The 18,460-nt window shown below is 44.5% G+C and overlaps 1 protein-coding gene across 3 annotated transcripts in view; it reads left to right on the forward strand.

The window, feature by feature from the left end:
- The window catches only part of MGAM (maltase-glucoamylase), a 246,667-nt gene that overhangs the window by 103,981 nt on the left and 124,226 nt on the right, over positions 1-18,460 (forward strand). For all 3 annotated transcript variants that reach the window (XM_065542689.1, XM_074036172.1, XM_074036173.1), the window contains 17 exons: positions 242-410; positions 674-770; positions 1,503-1,615; positions 2,938-3,063; positions 4,244-4,372; positions 4,628-4,738; positions 5,371-5,433; positions 10,487-10,621; positions 11,094-11,181; positions 11,998-12,136; positions 12,944-13,077; positions 13,196-13,230; positions 13,322-13,438; positions 14,126-14,274; positions 14,882-14,966; positions 16,139-16,195; positions 18,169-18,293. In XM_065542689.1, coding sequence (XP_065398761.1) covers positions 242-410; positions 674-770; positions 1,503-1,615; positions 2,938-3,063; positions 4,244-4,372; positions 4,628-4,738; positions 5,371-5,433; positions 10,487-10,621; positions 11,094-11,181; positions 11,998-12,136; positions 12,944-13,077; positions 13,196-13,230; positions 13,322-13,438; positions 14,126-14,274; positions 14,882-14,966; positions 16,139-16,195; positions 18,169-18,293 — 1,872 coding nt within the window. The remainder of the gene's footprint in view (positions 1-241; positions 411-673; positions 771-1,502; positions 1,616-2,937; positions 3,064-4,243; positions 4,373-4,627; positions 4,739-5,370; positions 5,434-10,486; positions 10,622-11,093; positions 11,182-11,997; positions 12,137-12,943; positions 13,078-13,195; positions 13,231-13,321; positions 13,439-14,125; positions 14,275-14,881; positions 14,967-16,138; positions 16,196-18,168; positions 18,294-18,460) is intronic.

Genomic DNA, 18,460 nt, shown 5'->3' on the forward strand with positions numbered 1-18,460 from the left:
TTGTGTTGTGGAGGACCAGTGAAAGGAGGCAGTGACAGTGGGAAACAGATGAATGAAGAATAACTCCTGGGCTTTTAGTGAGGATTTCTATGATATTTTAATCAAGTTGAGTTTCTGTTTTGTTTTGGAGATGAACAGGTTCTGGATAAAAATCAAACATTCTGTTGTCCTTGAAAAGTCAGCTGCTGGAAGCAGAGAGAAAACCCATTTTCTGTTTCAAATCTGCCTTTTTGTGTTTCAGTTGGGACTCTCAGCTCCTTGGTTTCACCTTCAATGACATGTTTATCCGCATCTCCACCCGCCTTGCCTCCAAGTACCTTTATGGCTTTGGGGAAACTGAGCACACATCCTATAGGAGAGACTTGGAGTGGCACACTTGGGGGATGTTCTCCCGAGACCAGCCCCCAGGGGTAAGGACAGAGCATTTGGGATCTGTGTCTCTGCTTCTCTCCATCCACACTGCTCAGGCTTCGGGCTTCATCTTCCCAAACTCCACTTGGTCCCCTCATTCTGGTTTAGACGAGTGGGCCAATTCTCAGGCTCCTTTGTTTCACGTGTTTAATTGATTTCATGGAGAAAACTAGACCCATCTTAGCAAACACTTTTATGTTGAGTTTCTTTCTCAGGTGTAATGTCTTTTAAACGCCTACTGCTTCTCCCCATGACTTTCCAGTACAAGAAGAATTCCTATGGTGTCCACCCCTACTACATGGGGCTGGAGGAGGATGGCAGTGCCCACGGAGTGTTCCTGCTGAACAGCAATGCCATGGGTAAGGCCGTCCAGCGCCTCCCTTATTTTGGGGGGCTACCAATCATGCTTGAGTCAGTTTAGAATGTTTTTAGCCCAACTGTTCCTTGAAGTCAAAATTTTCATTTTACGGGCATTAGTGTTTATTTTTTCTTTGTGTTTAGCCTTTCTGTTCATTTCAGTATAGGATCATGTGATAAGAGGATTTAACCCAACCCTCATTTTGGTAAAAATCACATAAGAAGGGATAGTAACACCACATGGGTCCCAGATATCCTGGAGGCCAGCTCGTGGAAGCCAGTTATATAATTTGAATTAGGGTAAAACTATGGGTCAGAGAAGTTAGTCTGGGGGTATGAGGGTGTATGGTACATTGAAAAATTACCTATTGGGTACTATGTTTGCTATCTGGGTAACAGGATTCCTACCCCAAACCTCAGCATCATGCAATATTCCCATGTAACAAACGTGAATGTGTACCTCTTTATCCAAAATAAAAGTTGAAATGTAAAAATAATTTTATAAGAGTAGAATGACAAAATATAGTAAAGTACACCAAAAGGAATCAAACCCAGAAATGGGACCTGTAGACTTCCAGTGAACTTCTTCAGTTCTGTGTGTGGATGATAGAAAATGCCTGCTCTTACCACTCTGTGATAGGGAGGGAGCAGGAAGATGGAGAATGTGTGGATTTCAGGGGTGATTCGTGATGTGGAAGGTTTCCATCTGGCTTGGCATTTTTCTTCCTTTTCAGACGTGACGTTCCAGCCCCTGCCTGCCTTGACATACCGTACCACAGGGGGAGTTCTGGACTTTTATGTGTTCTTGGGGCCAACTCCAGAGCTTGTCACCCAGCAGTACACGGAGGTAGGGGGAAATCCAGCTGTTTATCAAGCACATACAGCACATTCTGGATGCCAGAGCCCACATTGATTAGTGTAACTCTCAGATGATAACTGGAAATATTGGTCTTTGTTGGAGAGAGATTATAGAATAAGAAAAAATAAACACATTCAGATTATCATTAAATGTATAGCCTCTGTAAGCATTGCAGAAGAGCAGATGTTATGGTGGTACCAGTGGTGGTGATGGTAGTGATAGTGTGGTGGTGGTGGTTTTTGTAGTTATGGTGGTGGTGATGGTGATGATGGCAGTAGGGGCTGACGGTGGGGACAGTGATGTGGGAATGGTGATAATGATGGTGGTAGTAGTGGTAGTGTTGGTGATGGTGGTGATAGTGGTGGGGGTGGTGTTGATGGGTGTGTTGGTGATGGTGGTAATGATGATGATGGGGGTGGTGGTGGATATGGTGGTGATAGTGGTGGTGACAGTGAGGTGGTGTGAGGAGTATGGTGGTGGTAGTGGTTGTGATAATACTGATGATGGTGGGGGTGGTGATGGTGTTTGTGGTGGTGATGGTGTTTGTGTTAGTGATGGTGATGATGGTGGTGGTTATGGTGGTGGTGGTGACAGTGGGGTGGTGTGAGGAGTGTGATGTTGGTGATAGTGGTTGTGATGATAGTGGTGATGGTGGGGATGGTGGTGGGGGTGGTAGTGGGGTGGTGGTGATGGTAGTGAAGGGTAATGATGATGGTAATGATGGTGGTGGAGGGCATGACAGTGGTAGTGGTGGTGATGGTGAAAATAGTGATGGTGGTGGTGACCATGGTGGTTTTGGCAGCAGCAGCAAATACTTATGTACTACCTACTGCACATCACTGATTTATTGCTTGCTGCCTGTTAGAGCACTTCGCACATAATAACTTCTTCAGTCCTCACAAAAGGACTCTGAGGCAGAGGCTATTATTATACCCTTATTTACAGATGAAGAAACTGAAGCACTAAGAGTTTACTTAATTTTTGCCTAAAGTCACACAGGTAGCAGGACTGGAGCCTGTATGCTAAGCCAGGCATTTGTCTCTGATTCTGGGCTTCTTAATGAGTTACCTACAGTGTCTCTAGGAATGGAGTAAAATCAGCTTTTCCATAATTTTTAAGAAGGAGTTCAAGCCTAGCAGAAAGCTTTCTCCAAGTATCCCAGTGGCTCTATATCCTGTCAGTTTTGATGTGGATTTCAATTAGTCAGTTGTCTAGCTTGGGGCATGGAAAAATACTCTTATTACTTTATGTAAAACTTCAATCTGGTGCCTCTGTTCTGAGGACTAATATTTTGTGTCTATTTTTTCTAGTTGATTGGCCGGCCTGTGATGGTACCTTACTGGTCTTTGGGTTTCCAGCTGTGTCGCTATGGATACCAGAACGACTCTGAGATCGCCAGCTTGTATGATGAGATGGTGGCCACCCAGATCCCTTATGTACGTTCTCAGTCATGGCTCTGGAGTTTTGTAACTAACCCAGGTGCCTCTGTGTCTGGGTTCATTTGTCTAGTATTCGTGGGATTCTATAAAAACATAATGTTCTTTTTCAGACAATATCACAGCCTCACCCTAGCACAGTCATATAGGTAAGGGTGCTTGTTTCCATCTTCTAGAGATGATAGCTCAAGATTCACCATGACTTGCCAGAGGGGGAGATAGGCTGGCTCCAGGGCTTTTTCTGCTATCTCATGCTTCCTTCCATTTCTTTCACATGTCTTCAAAACATTTAGTCAAAACGTCCTTGGTTCCATAAGAATAAATGATATCCCACAGTTCTTTTACTTAATTCTTGAAAAAAACTAACCCCAGTCAGACCATTGTATATGTGGATACGACCTTATTTCCTGCAGCCCTGGTGCTGTAGCACAGTGTCCTATCGACTCTGAGCTATCACTGATGGAATATACGGATCCTGATACGGGTTTCCAGAGGGCAAACATATATAAATAAACCTTATCTTTCACTGGAGAGTGGGAGGGGACCCAGTCATCAGAGAATTAATCCAGTGTACCATCGCATATCTAATTTTATTCTACATTTCTATTGTTTTACAATAGTTCCATTAGTGGAACATAGTGTTTCCATTAGTGGATAGTGAAATGCAGTATTCATTCTCCATAAGAATGTTGTATCTGATTTCCCTCAGGGTTGGGTATTCCAAAGCACCTATACATTGTTGCTTTGTTTTGATATGTTTTGCAGTAGATTTATCATCCACATTGTATTAGCCCTGGGTAGTTAACAGTATTTTTTCTAAGCATGAACCACTGATACCAGGGGAAGCCTCTTGGGGGAGGTCATCACAATCACACCTGACGGTGGCAGTTTACAAAGCACTGTCCAATCCAGTGTACTTATTTATCCTCAGAATAGCTGTGTTAGAGAGGCATTCTCATCCTATTTTATGCTGACTTAAGGTTTTTTCTATTTGATCACTGAACATTTTAAAAATTAAGTGAATTTCCCAGCACCTGTACCTAACAAATGGCAGAGCTGGGGTTTGCAAGCATCAATGAGAAGCTGTCTGGAATTCCACCATGTGCAGTGGAGGGTTGTTCTCCTGTAAAGCTTGAGCGTGTACAGCAGCAGCCACTCAGCTCCCCGTGTCCTCCCGCAGGACGTGCAGTACTCAGACATCGACTACATGGAGCGGCAGCTGGACTTCACCCTCAGCCCCAAGTTTGCTGGGTTTCCAGCTCTGATCAACCGCATGAAGGCTGATGGGATGCGGGTCATCCTCATTCTGGTTAGTCCTGATGTGAATGTGTGCTGTCTGTTTGGGAGCAGGTATGGGCTTTGGTGGAGAAAGAGTTATACTTTATTTCCATATTGCAAGTAGATAAATTGAAGTGCAGTAAGAATTCTGTATTTCCCAGGACTCACAGAAACTCTACAGTTCAGGTAGAAGCCAGTGAGTTCGCCCTGGAGGAGTTCTCCTTTATTCTGTTTCTCTTCATTCCCTGGGTTTGATTTTCCCAACTGACTTATGCTTTGATTTCAGGATCCAGCCATTTCTGGCAATGAGACACAGCCCTATCCTGCCTTCACTCGGGGCATGGAGGATGACATCTTCATCAAATACCCAAATGATGGAGACATTGTCTGGGGAAAGGTATAATCCTAAGGGATGATCCACTAGTCCCTAGCCTGAGGGTGGGTCACGATTAGTGGGTCACATGCCTGTGTATGTTATTTCTGGCGTTTTCTATTTGGGCTCTGAGGTCAGACGCTCTCCTTTTGTCAAACAATATTTGTTGATACCGTTATCAACTTTTTTTTTTTTTTTTTTTGAGATGGAGTCTGGCTCTGTCGCCCGGGCTGGAGTGCAGTGGCCGGATCTCAGCTCACTGCAAGCTCCACCTCCCGGGTTTACACCATTCTCCTGCCTCAGCCTCCCGAGTAGCTGGGACTACAGGCACCCGCCACCTCGCCCGGCTAGTTTTTTTGTATTTTTTAGTAGAGACGGGGTTTCACCGTGTTCGCCAGGATGGTCTCGATCTCCTGACCTCGTGATCCGCCCGTCTCGGCCTCCCAAAGTGCTGGGATTACAGGCTTGAGCCACCGCGCCCGGCCCGTTATCAACTTTTAAAGTAATGTAACGCGTTATGGAATTCACTTTTCCATGAATCCTACATGATAATCAAAGTATCATTGCTCCTAGGACATGGTTTATATAATGTAAGGGAAATCCTATGTAAGGGAAACTGTCTCATGCATCGCTACTGAGCGTGTTTCTCTCCATAGGTCTGGCCCGATTTTCCTGGTGTTGTTGTGAATGAATCTCTAGACTGGGACAATCAAGTGGAGGTAAAAGGGTCTTTGTAAATTTGGGTGGAGTCAGGGTTTCTAGGCAGGAGCAGCCCTTCCTGGGATTCTAGACATGCCTGTACCATGGACATGGGCTTGGCAAGGGCGAAACACTTAGGGGATGTGTCTTGGGTGTCAGTCTGTGCCAATTAGTTTACATGGAGTAATACTTTACTGCCCACTGGGATGTAGATATGTGTTATTATCCTTGGGATTTAAGACCAGAGAGCTCAAATTACTTGTCCAAGGTTTTAGGTGACTTGTCCACGGTTTTAGGTGACAGAGTGTTGATTTCAATTTCAAGGCTGTCAGATTACAAAGGCCCAAAAATTTCCACTTTTGCTCCGAAAAGTGCTATCTTTTCTCTGAACTAGTATACTTACTGTTGTTGCCTTGGTTATCCCTTTTAAACAGTCTTCAACCCTCGAAGACTGACTAGGTCTTTTTATTTGTATATATTTTTGTTTTTTTCCTCATGAACACGTTTCTCCATTTCCACACTTACAAGTCATCCTCTGAGCTCAATGCTTCCTTGGGTTTCTCAACTTTGCTTTTACCTCTCAGTTTCCAGCCTTATTGTAAAACCTGCTCACTCCTGGGGTCGGTTTGTTGCTTGTAATGGATCCAGGTAGCCCATGCTTCTGAACCTGAAGTTCTTTCCAGATTCACTAAGTATTTCTTGCTTGAATGAATACATGGCTCCTTACAGGTCTAGGAAGCCTACAGCCCCATCCTCTGGCCAAGATGCATGTCTCCTAAACTGAGGCAGCCTGTGTGCTTTACTATCAATTGTTGTGACAGTTCCCACAGACAGGGTTTTCAGGGTGGGGCCGAGAACTTCCTGGGTAGCAAGTACCTTGCCCTACCTCTTGAGCTGTTCTTCAATAATGGTTATTCTATCTGGGTAGGAATTGTAGCAGGGCATGTGTAGCCTGTGTGACCCCCACAGGACAGCTGAGGAGACAAGGAAAAGGCCTCTTCTCTAGGACACCTGCAAGGAATTGAAGGGATAAAGAAGCTGGCCTGTGCAATCAGCAATGTGGTATATGTTGTAGAGACTAGATACTGTCTCAGGGTCAAGTATTAATCAGAGAAATATCCATATTGTAACAAATCCCAGCAGTTGTAAATTCAGTTAGCAGCCACTCAGAAGCCCAGGCGTGAAGGCCTCTTTTGGGAGTTCTTTCTACATAATGTAAGATCGTAGCCCATGGACAGAGATGCAGGAGAAACATTCCAGTCACCAGGAATGTGACTAGCAAGAGTTAGGCCAAATATTCATGCCTTATCCAGATAAGTTGATTTTCAGGGCAAGTGGTGAGTCCTACAGGGAAAGACATATATTAGACAGAACCACACAATCTGGAGCCAGGGGCTAAGGCCTGGCACAGCTCTAGTAGGGTAGGGAGAACAGATGGTACTGCAAACCCATGATGCGTTCTTCTCTGGTGTCAGTCTCTGACTTCCTGGATCCCAGAGCCAGTTGGCAGCAGTAGCACTTTTTAATTTAAAATGAGACACACTTGGGACCAGGCTGCTTGGCTATTGGACTGCATGTCTTTATTTACTGTCAGTAGATGCAGTAAAACAAAACGAGCAAAACAGAACCTGGGGCAGGTTTTGAAGATTGGCAAGAATGAGTCAGACTCAGTTCAAGGCTGGTTTCCTTTTGTCTACTACTGAACAAGTATCTATCTATTTATGTATATCTATGTATTTATCTATCTATCTTCAATCTATCATGTCTATGTATCTACTGGTCAATCTATTAATTCATCCACACACTCTATCTATCTATCTATCTATCTATCTATCTATCTATCTATTTATCAATCATCTATCATCTACTTAATCTATCTGTATCTATCTGTCTGTCTATCTACTGTATCTACTCAGGTTATATCTATCTGTCTGTCTGTCTATCTATCTATCTATCTATCTATCTATCTATCTATCTATCTATCCATCTAGCCAGCCAGCCACCCTATTCATTTATATCTATCTGTCTATCATTCTATCCTATCTATCTATTCTCTATCTATCTCTACCTTTATTCATCCACTCACCCTATCTATCCAAATCCCTCTTCTATCTATCTATCTATCTATCTATCATCTATCTACCTATTTATCTACCATCTATCTCTATGTATGTATGTATATATGTATAATATTCAAGGGAGAAGACTTAGCTTCCTGTCCTCTCGTCACCTGTCACAGAGAATCACTTGAAGCTTAGGGGTCCAAGCAGCCCACATGGACACAGGAACTTGCCCAGCCAGAGAAGTTCTGAGTCATGGGCTTCTTGACTTTTATCAAGTAGTCAGTATCAGAACCCCACAGTTCATCAGCCAGTAGGGGCAACACTGCCATCCTGAGGCAATTGGAAATCTGAGAGCAGTGTTGGTTATCACAGGGACACCAGAGGCATTCAGTGGGCAGTGCTCAAGGATGTTGATAGCTCTGATTGCAGGGAATTCTCCACAAAATATCTCTCACCTCAAATGCCAGTTGTGCCTCTGATGAGAAACTCTTCATCAGGGAGTCACAGAATCTGTCAGTTAGCTCATAAGAGATAAGTCTTCATAGATAGGATAATTATAACTATTGGTTGGTACAAAGGTAATTGCGGTTTTTGCCACTGAAAGTTATTAAAAGTAGGCTGGGCACGGTGGCTCAAACCTGTAGTCCCAGCACTTTGGGAGGCTGGTCACGAGGTCAGGAGTTCGAGACCAACCTGACCAACATGGTGAAACCCCATCTGTACTGAAAATACAAAAATTAGCCAAGCATGGCAGCACATGCTTGTAATCCCAGTTACTCAGGGGGCTGAGGCAGGAGAATCACTTGAACCCGGGAGCAGAGGTTGCAGTGAGCCAAGATTGACCCACTGCACTCTAGCCTGGGCAACAAAGCGAGACTCCATCTCAGAAAAAGAAAGAAAGAAAGTAAGTTATTAAAAGTAATGACAAAAACTGCAATTACCTTTGCACCAACCTAGTATTTATATTATTTATAGTAAGAGCCACTCGATGAAGCTGGTGAGGATGAAGCCACTGATGTCCAGGTGTGGCTTCACTGAATATAAAACAAACAGCCAACAGTCCCACGAAAGCAGATTTCTGAGTCCAAAGCTCCAGTGGTTTAATTCAGTAAGTCTGTGATGGGATCTAGGAATTGCATTTTGTAGCATGTGATGTGCTACAAAAAGACTGCTAGGTGATCCTGAGGCCCAGTGTGTGGGTGGGTACGTCACTGTTTGAAGACTGGAGAAAGTGAAGGCAGAAGCCACAAAGGCAAGACTTGAATATGCACAGGTGTAAGGTAGAGCCAGCAAGTTGGAGAACGGCAGAACATTTTTATGAATTTGGTAGGGGTCATCCGAGCAGTACTTAGGGAAGTTCCTACATCATGGCTGGCAGGGTTCCCCACGTGTACCCCGTATGGGATACAATTCTGACTCAGATGTGGCTGATACTCTCTTTATTCTAATTCTCCATCCCGCACCTATCCCATTGTTTCTAACCCTGCCTGATCTGGAGCTCTCGGTTTCTGATGAAAGGTTCTCTTTGTCGGGTTTCCTGGTTTCTACCTCCATTTCCTAACAAAAGGCATACCTGGCAAGCCCACTTCTCTCAAGATTCTGCTGATGTGAGCCACTGTCTTCTCACGTCCTTGACAGCCAAACTCATGCAGGCTGATCTGTTTCTGTTTTCTCATGTTCCTTTTCTTGCCCTTTATGTAGACATATGGGTTCCTACCTGCCTTTTGTCTATTGTGTATAAGAACTGGAGTTCCCCTAGACCAAGTCCTCTTTCTGTTGCCTACCCCACCCTTCTCACCAGCATTCTTTAGCTCTTTAACTCTTACAATGGTGTGATTATCATAAAGGAGGCTATTTACTGAGACATACAAAGGGCCATAATGTTCCATAACAAGCAACATTTATTTGCTGCTTGTAAGAGGTGTGAACCCACCATTAAACAGTGAGTATCTATTTGTGTCAAGTTCTAAGCTAAGCGTTGTGCAAAATATAATATTCATCACTCAGATGAATATAAAACCAGCTTCTTGCTCCCAAAAGTCTACAATGTAGTTAAGAAGTTGTATCTGGCTAGGCACGGTGTCCCATGCCTGTAATCGCATCACTTTGGGAGGCTGAGGTTGGTGGATCACTTGAGGTCAGGAATTTAAGAACAGCCTGGCCAACATGAAGAAGCCACCTCTCTACTAGAAATACACAAATTAGCCAGGTGTGGTGATGCGTGCCTGTAATCCCACCTACTCAGGAGGCTGAGGCAAAAGAATCGCTTGAACCTGGAAGGCAGAGTTTTCAGTGAGCCGAGGTAGCACCACTGCACTCTAGCCTGCGTGGGTGATAGAGCAAGACTCCATCTCAAAAAAAAAAAGAAGTTGTACCTTGAATCCATCTTTCAGGTTAAAACAAAAACAATGCTGTTATTATCTGAAGAAAGATGAGAACAAGGGGAAGTTGAAATGTTCTCTTTAAGTCCTCTCAATTTATGTTCCAACAGCTGTAGTTGTCATGTGATTCTGAAATTGTAGAAAACACTGAGGTGTACTGGCCTAATATCCTGAAATGTAATCTTACTCCTTCCTCCCCTCTCTCAGTGGGAATGATATAGGAGGGACTCCCTGGGTGTTTCTTCCTAATCTGTTACCATGCATCTCATGTCTGCAGTCTCTCCCTGGCTTTGTCTTTGAAGAGTGCTTAGGAAATGGTGGGACTGACGTTGAGGGTTGGGCGTCGAGTGCATGAGGTCATGAGTTCCGGGTATTGATTGTCATCATCTATGTCAATATGAAGAAAACAGTTTTTGGAAGTTTTCCAAGTGCTGGGAAGGTGTGCAAATTGCACTAATTTCTCTTCTCATTCTACATTTCTCTAATAAGCTAATAACATTATTAGCTTATGTTCAGGCCGTCTGTCACCATGCAGCTCAAGTATCTGTGTGAGTTGCATTCTCGGTAAGTGCCTGCTTGCTGTCTTATATATTTGTGTGGGATAAATAAGTTATATTTATATTTTACAGCTATATCGAGCTTATGTGGCCTTCCCAGACTTTTTCCGTAATTCAACTGCCAAGTGGTGGAAGAGGGAAATAGAAGAACTGTACAACAATCCACAGAATCCAGAGAGGAGCTTGAAGTTTGATGGCCTGTGGATTGTAAGTGTGTGTGTGTATGTGTGTACCTGTGGCACTTGTCTATCTTTGTGTGCCTGAGTATATGGACCACTGACCTTCAGTCAAGAGGATAGTCATTGTCCAAGGAAGACTTTGGACATATCAGACACTTCCTCCACTCAGGAGGGGAACAGCCTGATAGCCCTCACACCTTATACCAGACCTGACGTTCTTACTATAAAACCTCTGAGGCAATTGACTAGGAATTTCTTGGAACTTTCACTGCCTCACGCCCACCTTGAGAGAGATTTTTTTTTAACCCTCTAGCCAGTTGTTCTGTAGGGGTGAATTAATCTTTCTAGCCAGTTATCAGTAGGGTTTGATGAAGCTCCCAGGGCTGGCATCTACAGGAGTTACTGGATGTTGAACAATTTATTCAGTGCTTCCTTGGCTCAGAATTGGCAGGACGTAATTATCTTAAAAAGTAAGGTATGTCTGTGTTTGGTATTTCTAGGATATGAATGAACCATCAAGCTTCGTGAATGGGGCAGTTTCTCCAGGCTGCAGGGAGACCTCTCTGAACCGCCCTCCCTACATGCCATGTAAGAAGCCTTGGCCTCCTTGTTTGGCAGAGCCATGATTGGAAGAAGGATTACATTGGAGGAGCTCCAAGGCCAGGGGTGTGCCTGGATAGCTCAGGGCACATCCTCAAGGCTGCTGTGGTTTACTGGGGACCAGAGACAAAAGCTCTGCCCATGCTTCACCCAGCTGGGCATGTGCAAGTGACTAGACTCATTGCACAAATTTCTTGAATTTGTCCAGAAATCACTTAGCAGTGCTCATGCCACCAAAGGGTTCTCACACTTAGGCTTGTTAGTTTTTTAGGCTTATGTGAATTCCATCACAGGAATTTTTTGGTGTCATCAATGGGTGGAAATTATTGGCTTGTCATTATTGTGGAGCTGATGGACTTTGGAGTTGCACTTGGATTCATATCTTAGCTCCAGAAATTGTTCACTCTAGGAGTTTTGTGACTTTTCACAGATTATGCGATATTTCCGAATTTCGGTTTGCTGTACTGTAAAAGACAGATAATGAAGTCTTCTTCATAGAATTATAAGAATTACATGAAATAATTGACACATCAAAAGTCAAAATCAGAGTCTGTCATGTAGTGTTTGACAGCTGTACATTCTTCCTTACACCTCCGCTTTCTTCAGTGAACTTGATGTTGGAAACACTGCAGGTGCCATAGCAGCTCAGAGCTGGGGTCGCTGTGCTCATGTCTCTGGGAAGATGGAGAGTGACACAGGCAGGACTCAAGTCAGTCTTAAGATCCAATGTCCAATCCCTTGAAGAAAGGTCAGGGATAAACAGAATCAGGGCTGGATTTCATCTCACCCGTTCTTCCTCCTCAGATTTGGAGTCCAGGGACAGGGGCCTGAGCAGCAAGACCCTGTGCATGGAGAGTCAGCAGATCCTCCCAGACGGCTCCCCGGTGCAGCACTACAACGTGCACAACCTGTACGGGTGGTCCCAGACCAGACCCACATACGAGTGAGTCTCTGCCTTCTCCAGCTGTCACAACCCGGAGGGATTGCCAGGGACTGACATAGCCACCCTAGTTTTCTTTCATTCCCATTCCAGGGGTTAAGAAGATTCTCATGACAACTGTGTAATGATTCTTATTAAACAAATGCTCATTAACGTGGAGCCAGGCCCGCTGATGAAAAGGAGGAGGACAGATTTAAATAAGACATGGTCCCACCAGTGAAAAACTTAATGATCCTGGTGGGAACGACACACATGGAGACACCATAATGATCACACAGGGCAGCCGGCGGTGCAATAGCTTTAGTTACAGGAGGTGAAGGGAACACAGAGACTGGGCATCTCTCCCCTTTATTTCAAAGTGAATCATCTTTGGAGACTTTTTTTATTTTTGGCCATTCTTGGTGGAGAGTAATTGGTATTCTACTGAATTAGCACAGTCCTGCTTTGCAAGCTCAACGAATGGTATGAATTCTTCTAAGGACAGTCTTATGATCTTCACTGTGTTCCTCTTCAAATATAGAAAACTAAGTACTGAGCAAGCCAATAGCAAGATTTAGTAATTTCTTTCTATTTTTGGGGCACTCCAGTGAGATTGCTACAGTGAAGTTCTTTGTAAAGCACTGTGAGAACACGTGACTCGTTATCTCCATTATCTGGGATCAGTGGATCCCCCATTACAGCTCAGACTTCCATGTTCCCTCCAATCACGCAGCAAACATTGACTAGGCTCAAGGGCTCTGGGAGCAGAAGCTCTCTGGCCTTTGCTCCGTGACCGTGCCCTCAGTTCACTTCCTGTTGCCCTCCAACCAGAGCCATGCAGGAGGTGACGGGACAGCGAGGGGTCGTCATCACCCGCTCCACATTTCCCTCTTCTGGCCGCTGGGCAGGACATTGGCTGGGAGACAACACGGCCGCGTGGGATCAGCTGAAGAAATCTATCATTGGTGCGTGGCTCCTTCCCAGGGCCTGTGCCGGTAGGGCAGGGAGTTGGGATCCTTGGGGAAGAAGTGAGGAGGCGGGTGGTGAGAGCCTGGTGTGACACTGCTGTGCTTCTCATTGCAGGCATGATGGAGTTCAGCCTCTTCGGCATATCCTATGTGAGTGTCCTTGGGATCCTCCTAAGCACCAAGAAGGTGGGGACATCTTTCAGAAATCATCAGCCGGCTTGTTTTATTTCCTCTTGTTCAGACAGGAGCAGATATCTGTGGGTTCTTTCAAGACGCTGAATATGAGATGTGTGTTCGCTGGATGCAGCTGGGGGCCTTTTACCCCTTCTCAAGAAACCACAACACCATTGGGACCAGGGTAGGACAGTGGCTCCTGCCTCCCGTGTTTCACTTGAAACACAACCTCCATTTCTGATCTAAAGTTAATGCAGTCTGATTTCCTGCGATATCTTTAAAAAATTTTTTTTTCTTTTGAGACAGGGACTGACTCTGTTGCCTAGGCCGGATCGTGCAGTGTCCCAATCATGGCTGACTACAGCCTCAGTCTCTGGGGCTCAAGAGACTCGCCCACCTCAGCCTCTTGAATAGCTGGGACTGCAAGCACATACCAATGTGCTCAGAAAATTATTGTGTTTTGTACAGATGGGATCTTGCCATATTTCCCAAGCTGGTCTTGAACTCCTGGCCTCAGCCTCTGAAAGTGCTGGGATACAGGCATGAGCCACTACACCCTTAAAAATTATTAAGCGCTGTGGCCTCAGTGAACCATATTCCTCTGTGTTCTTTAGATTATGATTATATTTTGTTCTTGTTGTTTAGGCAGAAATGTACCAAATGTACCCAAAAAGAATGTCTTATAGTGAAATTTCGTTAGCTGTCCTAGGAGAACTACAGTAACCTTTTCCAGTCTATTAAGAATATTCTCTGGGCCTCATGTATGGTTATCTGTTGTTTAGCTGTGAGTGATCTCCAACTGGAATATGCTTTCTTAAATCTCCTAGAAATTTCAGGGTGACCTCCCAACACTGTTCTCTTTCTCCTTTAGAGACAAGACCCTGTGTCCTGGGATGCTGCTTTTGTGAACATTTCCAGAAATGTCTTGCAGACCAGATACACCCTGTTGCCATATCTGTATACCTTGATGTATAAGGCCCACACGGAGGGCGTCACTGTTGTGCGGCCTCTGCTTCATGAGTGAGTGTCCAGCAGGGATCCCGATGACTAATGGATGACTTACTGCATTCTATGTGGTGGGAGTTGAATTCTTCCAAATTAAAGACATGATTGCTTTTTGACGTGAGCTCTTCAGGTGAAGACCATACGTCGTTATTGTTTTTAGCATAGTGCTATACATGCCATAGGTCATTAATGAAAGGCTATTTATTGAATGAACAAAACTGAAATGATGCAGTACAGCATGGAATAATTTCTTTCTAATTTGGCTGTGCAAAGACCTATCTACCTTTTGTAGCAGTTTGGTTATATGTAGCCAGGTCACAGGAGAAGGATTTCAGGAAGAGATTTGAGGGAAAAGGGCCATCCTTGCATTTAAAATGTGACATGGTTAAGAAATGTGGTTAAGTATTTTACAGGACAGAACACATATACATCTGAGCATTTTAGGCACATCCCGTGGGGAGAGCAGAGGCTGGTGCTCCTGATGAAGCTAGGCCTAGGGAAAAAGCAAGGCAGGCTCAGGGGCAGCTGGATTTCCAACTGGATCTGAACTTGAGGAGCTTCTTCCGAGTCTCGGGCTGGGGCTCTGTTGGGCTCTGTTGGGCACCTTCATTTCCCTTTCCAGGTTTGTGTCAGACCAGGTGACATGGGACATAGACAGTCAGTTCCTGCTTGGCCCAGCCTTCCTGGTCAGCCCCGTCCTGGAGCGCGTGAGTATGGAGGCCTCCGATGAGGGGAGGATCCCAGCTGTGAGGCTTGGGGAAAAGGACGAGGAGAAGAGACCTGAGCTGGTGGGGGTCCTAAGACATGGTTTCTTATTCTCCCTGTGTCTGTTCCTCCCCTTCTGAGCTGAAGTCCATCACTTAGGTGTTCTGGGCCTCAGCTCCTTCATCTTTAAAATGAGCCTAACAATTCTGGTTCACAGGATGATCAAGAAGAAAACACCTCATAGTGTATTAAATGACACAATCATTTCTTCATTAACTAAAATAAGGAAGAGAAGGTCAGATGGGGGCAGTATTGTAAAGAATTCATAACAATCTCCTAGCACTATTACAACTCTTCAGAAGTATTACTTGGCAATGTGTGTACTCGTATTGCTGCTGGCTAACCCTCCCTTCCTGTGAAGGATTACCTCCCAGTAGTAAAAGGCATTTCTTTACTTCTGTTGTTGATTGGGCTTCTGATTAAAATACCAGTTAATTGCACCTCCACAAAATCTTTTTTTTTTTTTTTTTTTGAGACAGAGTCTTACTCTGTCGTCCAGGCTGGAGTGCAGTGGCACTATGTCAGCTCAGTGCAACCTCTGCCTCCTAGGTTCAAATGATTCTCCTGCCTCAGCCTCCTCATGTAGCTAGGACTACAGGTGTCCGCCACCATGACTGGCTAATTTTTTTTTTTTTTTAGTAGAGTCAAGGTTTCACCATGTTAGCCAGGATGATCTTGATCTTCTTACCTCATGATCCACCCTCCTCAGCCTCCCAAAGTGCTGGGATTACAGACGTGAGCCACCCCATGCCCAGCCCCCAGATCTGATTGTACCCACAAAATTTTTTTCTGCCCCAGACACAACCTCAGTTTTTTGTCTCTTTAAGAGTGAATGGCGTAAGCCTATTTCTATAAGCAAATACTGATTTTTTTTGTTCCCGAAGTCCTGGATACCAAAGTGCTTTATGAATGCCACTTGTTTTGGGTAGACAAATTTCCCCTGTTTGAAAAAGAAGAAGGGGGTGGAAGGTTTCCCCAATAGCTGACCTCCTGAGAGATGAAAGCAAGTGGGCCCAAGGCCATCACAATTATTTCACCTCTTTCCTAAGCAGTTTGGTTTCTCTGTCCTGGAAAATGGTGCCCACTGCCTTACCTTGTTTGTGTTTCATTTTAGAATGCCAGAAATGTCACTGCATATTTCCCTAGAGCCTGCTGGTACGATTACTACACGGTAAGTTTTTCTGAATGTTTTCACGGGAATATGGTAGAGAGAACAAAGGCTTTACATCTGATGGACCTTAGGTCAAATGCTGGATCTGTAACCCACCTGCTGTGTGGTCTTAGATAAGTCACTTTAACCCTTATAACCTCAGTTTTCTCACCTCCAAGTGGAGTAAGACCACTTCCCTCATAGAACCATTGTGAAATAACAAATGAAGCATCTCACTCAGGGTCTGGATTTTTGCGGGTGTTCTCTTTGTGTTAATTTTTAATATTTTCTTATATCACTGCTATTTACTACATTTTGTAAAGGCAGATGCTAGCCAACATTTGAGATTGTGTTGCAAACTATAGGTTTTGTTTTTAATGTTGATATCTTTGCCTGCTGTAAGTTCTTAAGCATAGAGGCCTTTTTGTCTCTGTCTTTTTATTAAATATCTCCTTCCATAGCATAGATGCTCAAAGAAGGGTGATGCACATAATTATGTAAGGTAAGCAAGTGATTAGGCAATGTGCAAAACACACACAGAGGTGTGGCACCCAAGCCTTGTGAGTCTAAGCAGCACAAGTGCCTTTAGAAATGGGGCAGCAACGAAGAGCTCCTTGCCGCATAGTTCTTTGTTAGTATCATTCCCAAAGACTCAGCTGGGAAGCCAGGGTCTTCCAGGGCAGCTCTGGGGTGGTGGTCTCTTGCTGGGACCCTGACAAGTCAGACCCTGATTCTTGGGGTAGAGTCAAAGAAGGCATTTCCTTGGTCTCTAATGAGGCCTCTTCTTCTGACTTTCTGAGAACAAAGTTGAGGGCTGGCAATATAGCAAAGGGGTGCAAACAGGGTTACAAGAAGCAGAGCACGTGCTGGCCCCTTTCATCCAAGGGGATTGCAGTGAGATTAGGTGAAAACTGGAGAAGGATGTGCAATTTTGTTCCTTCCCTTCGCAGTCCGTTGGAGCCAAAATCCTCCCCACTGCTCTAGACTCCCCTTCCTGTTGCTAGTCTGGATCTGCCCTTAGGGTGGTAACATGTTAAGGCTCTGCTCTGTGCTTCCCAGCCAGGTCTTCCCTAGGAAGAGTGGCCAGCTTTCTTTAAGTGAGACTGGCCTTTGTCCTGAGTGTGCATGTTGAGTCTCCCATTCAGTAACAGAAGATGTCTTTGGTTGAAGAGGGAAAGACAAAAGAAATCATGGTGAAAGCTGTTTAGAAAAAGATGAAATTTTGATGTTTAATTAAAATGAAGATGAATCTCATAGTTAACATTAATGAAGAAGTGTCACGTTAATTAATCTTCCCAAGTTTGAGTACCTATTACTCGTTCTAGAGCACAAGCTGGCAGACTATGGCCCACAACCAAATCTGATTGTTAGCTGATTTGCACATAAAGTTTTATTGGAACACAGCCATGCATATATGTTTACATGTTGTCAACAGTAATTGCTTCTTACCTGTAAAGTAGCAGCTCTCAAATGAGAGGATTTTGCCTACCAGGGAACATTTGGCAATGCCTGGAGATATATTTTGTTGGCACAACAGGGTAGGGGTGAAGAGACGATGCTGTTGACGTCTGAGGATTCTGCTGAATATCAAAAGGCACAGATAGCCCCATCACCAGAGAAGTGTCTGGCCCCAAATCTCAATAGTGCTGAGACTGAAAAGCCCTGCTCTAGTTGAGAACATGTAGGATGGAAGGATGGTCCCTTAGGTTAGGTTTCTGATTCAGGTGAGAGAGTAGCACCTCTTCCTGTCACACATCAGGCAAATGTAGTTTGTACAGTGGAAGCAAAGACGTAGACCCTAACAAGATATGATAGCAGCCTTGCGAGATTTTATGCAGCACTTGGTGAATGCGGAATGGGTAATGGCAGGTATGTGGTGAAGGGTGATGAGCAGGCATAAGTTCAGAGGGGAGGATGAGATGTCTGGCAGGATGCGTTGTTCAGGAAGGGTCCTTTCCTCTCCTTCATCATCTCTTACCTTCTTCTGCCCACAGGGTGTGGATATGAACACAAGAGGAGAGTGGAAGACCTTGCCAGCCCCTCTTGACCACATTAATCTTCATGTCCGTGGGGGCTACATCCTGCCCTGGCAAGAGCCTGCACTGAACACCCACTTAAGGTGAATGACAAGACTCAGGTTTTCCTTTACATGTCAGTTAGCTCAACAATCTATAATGAAGTCCACCAAAATGTAAGCATCACTCTCAAGCCCACATGCAATTTTACTCAACACTTGTTTTTTTTTTGTGCTTGTTTGTACTTTAACCTTTTTCAGACTCTACCCTC

The sequence above is a fragment of the Macaca fascicularis genome, chromosome 3 (assembly GCF_037993035.2).
Source record: "Macaca fascicularis isolate 582-1 chromosome 3, T2T-MFA8v1.1".
Taxonomy (NCBI): Eukaryota; Metazoa; Chordata; class Mammalia; order Primates; family Cercopithecidae; genus Macaca; species Macaca fascicularis.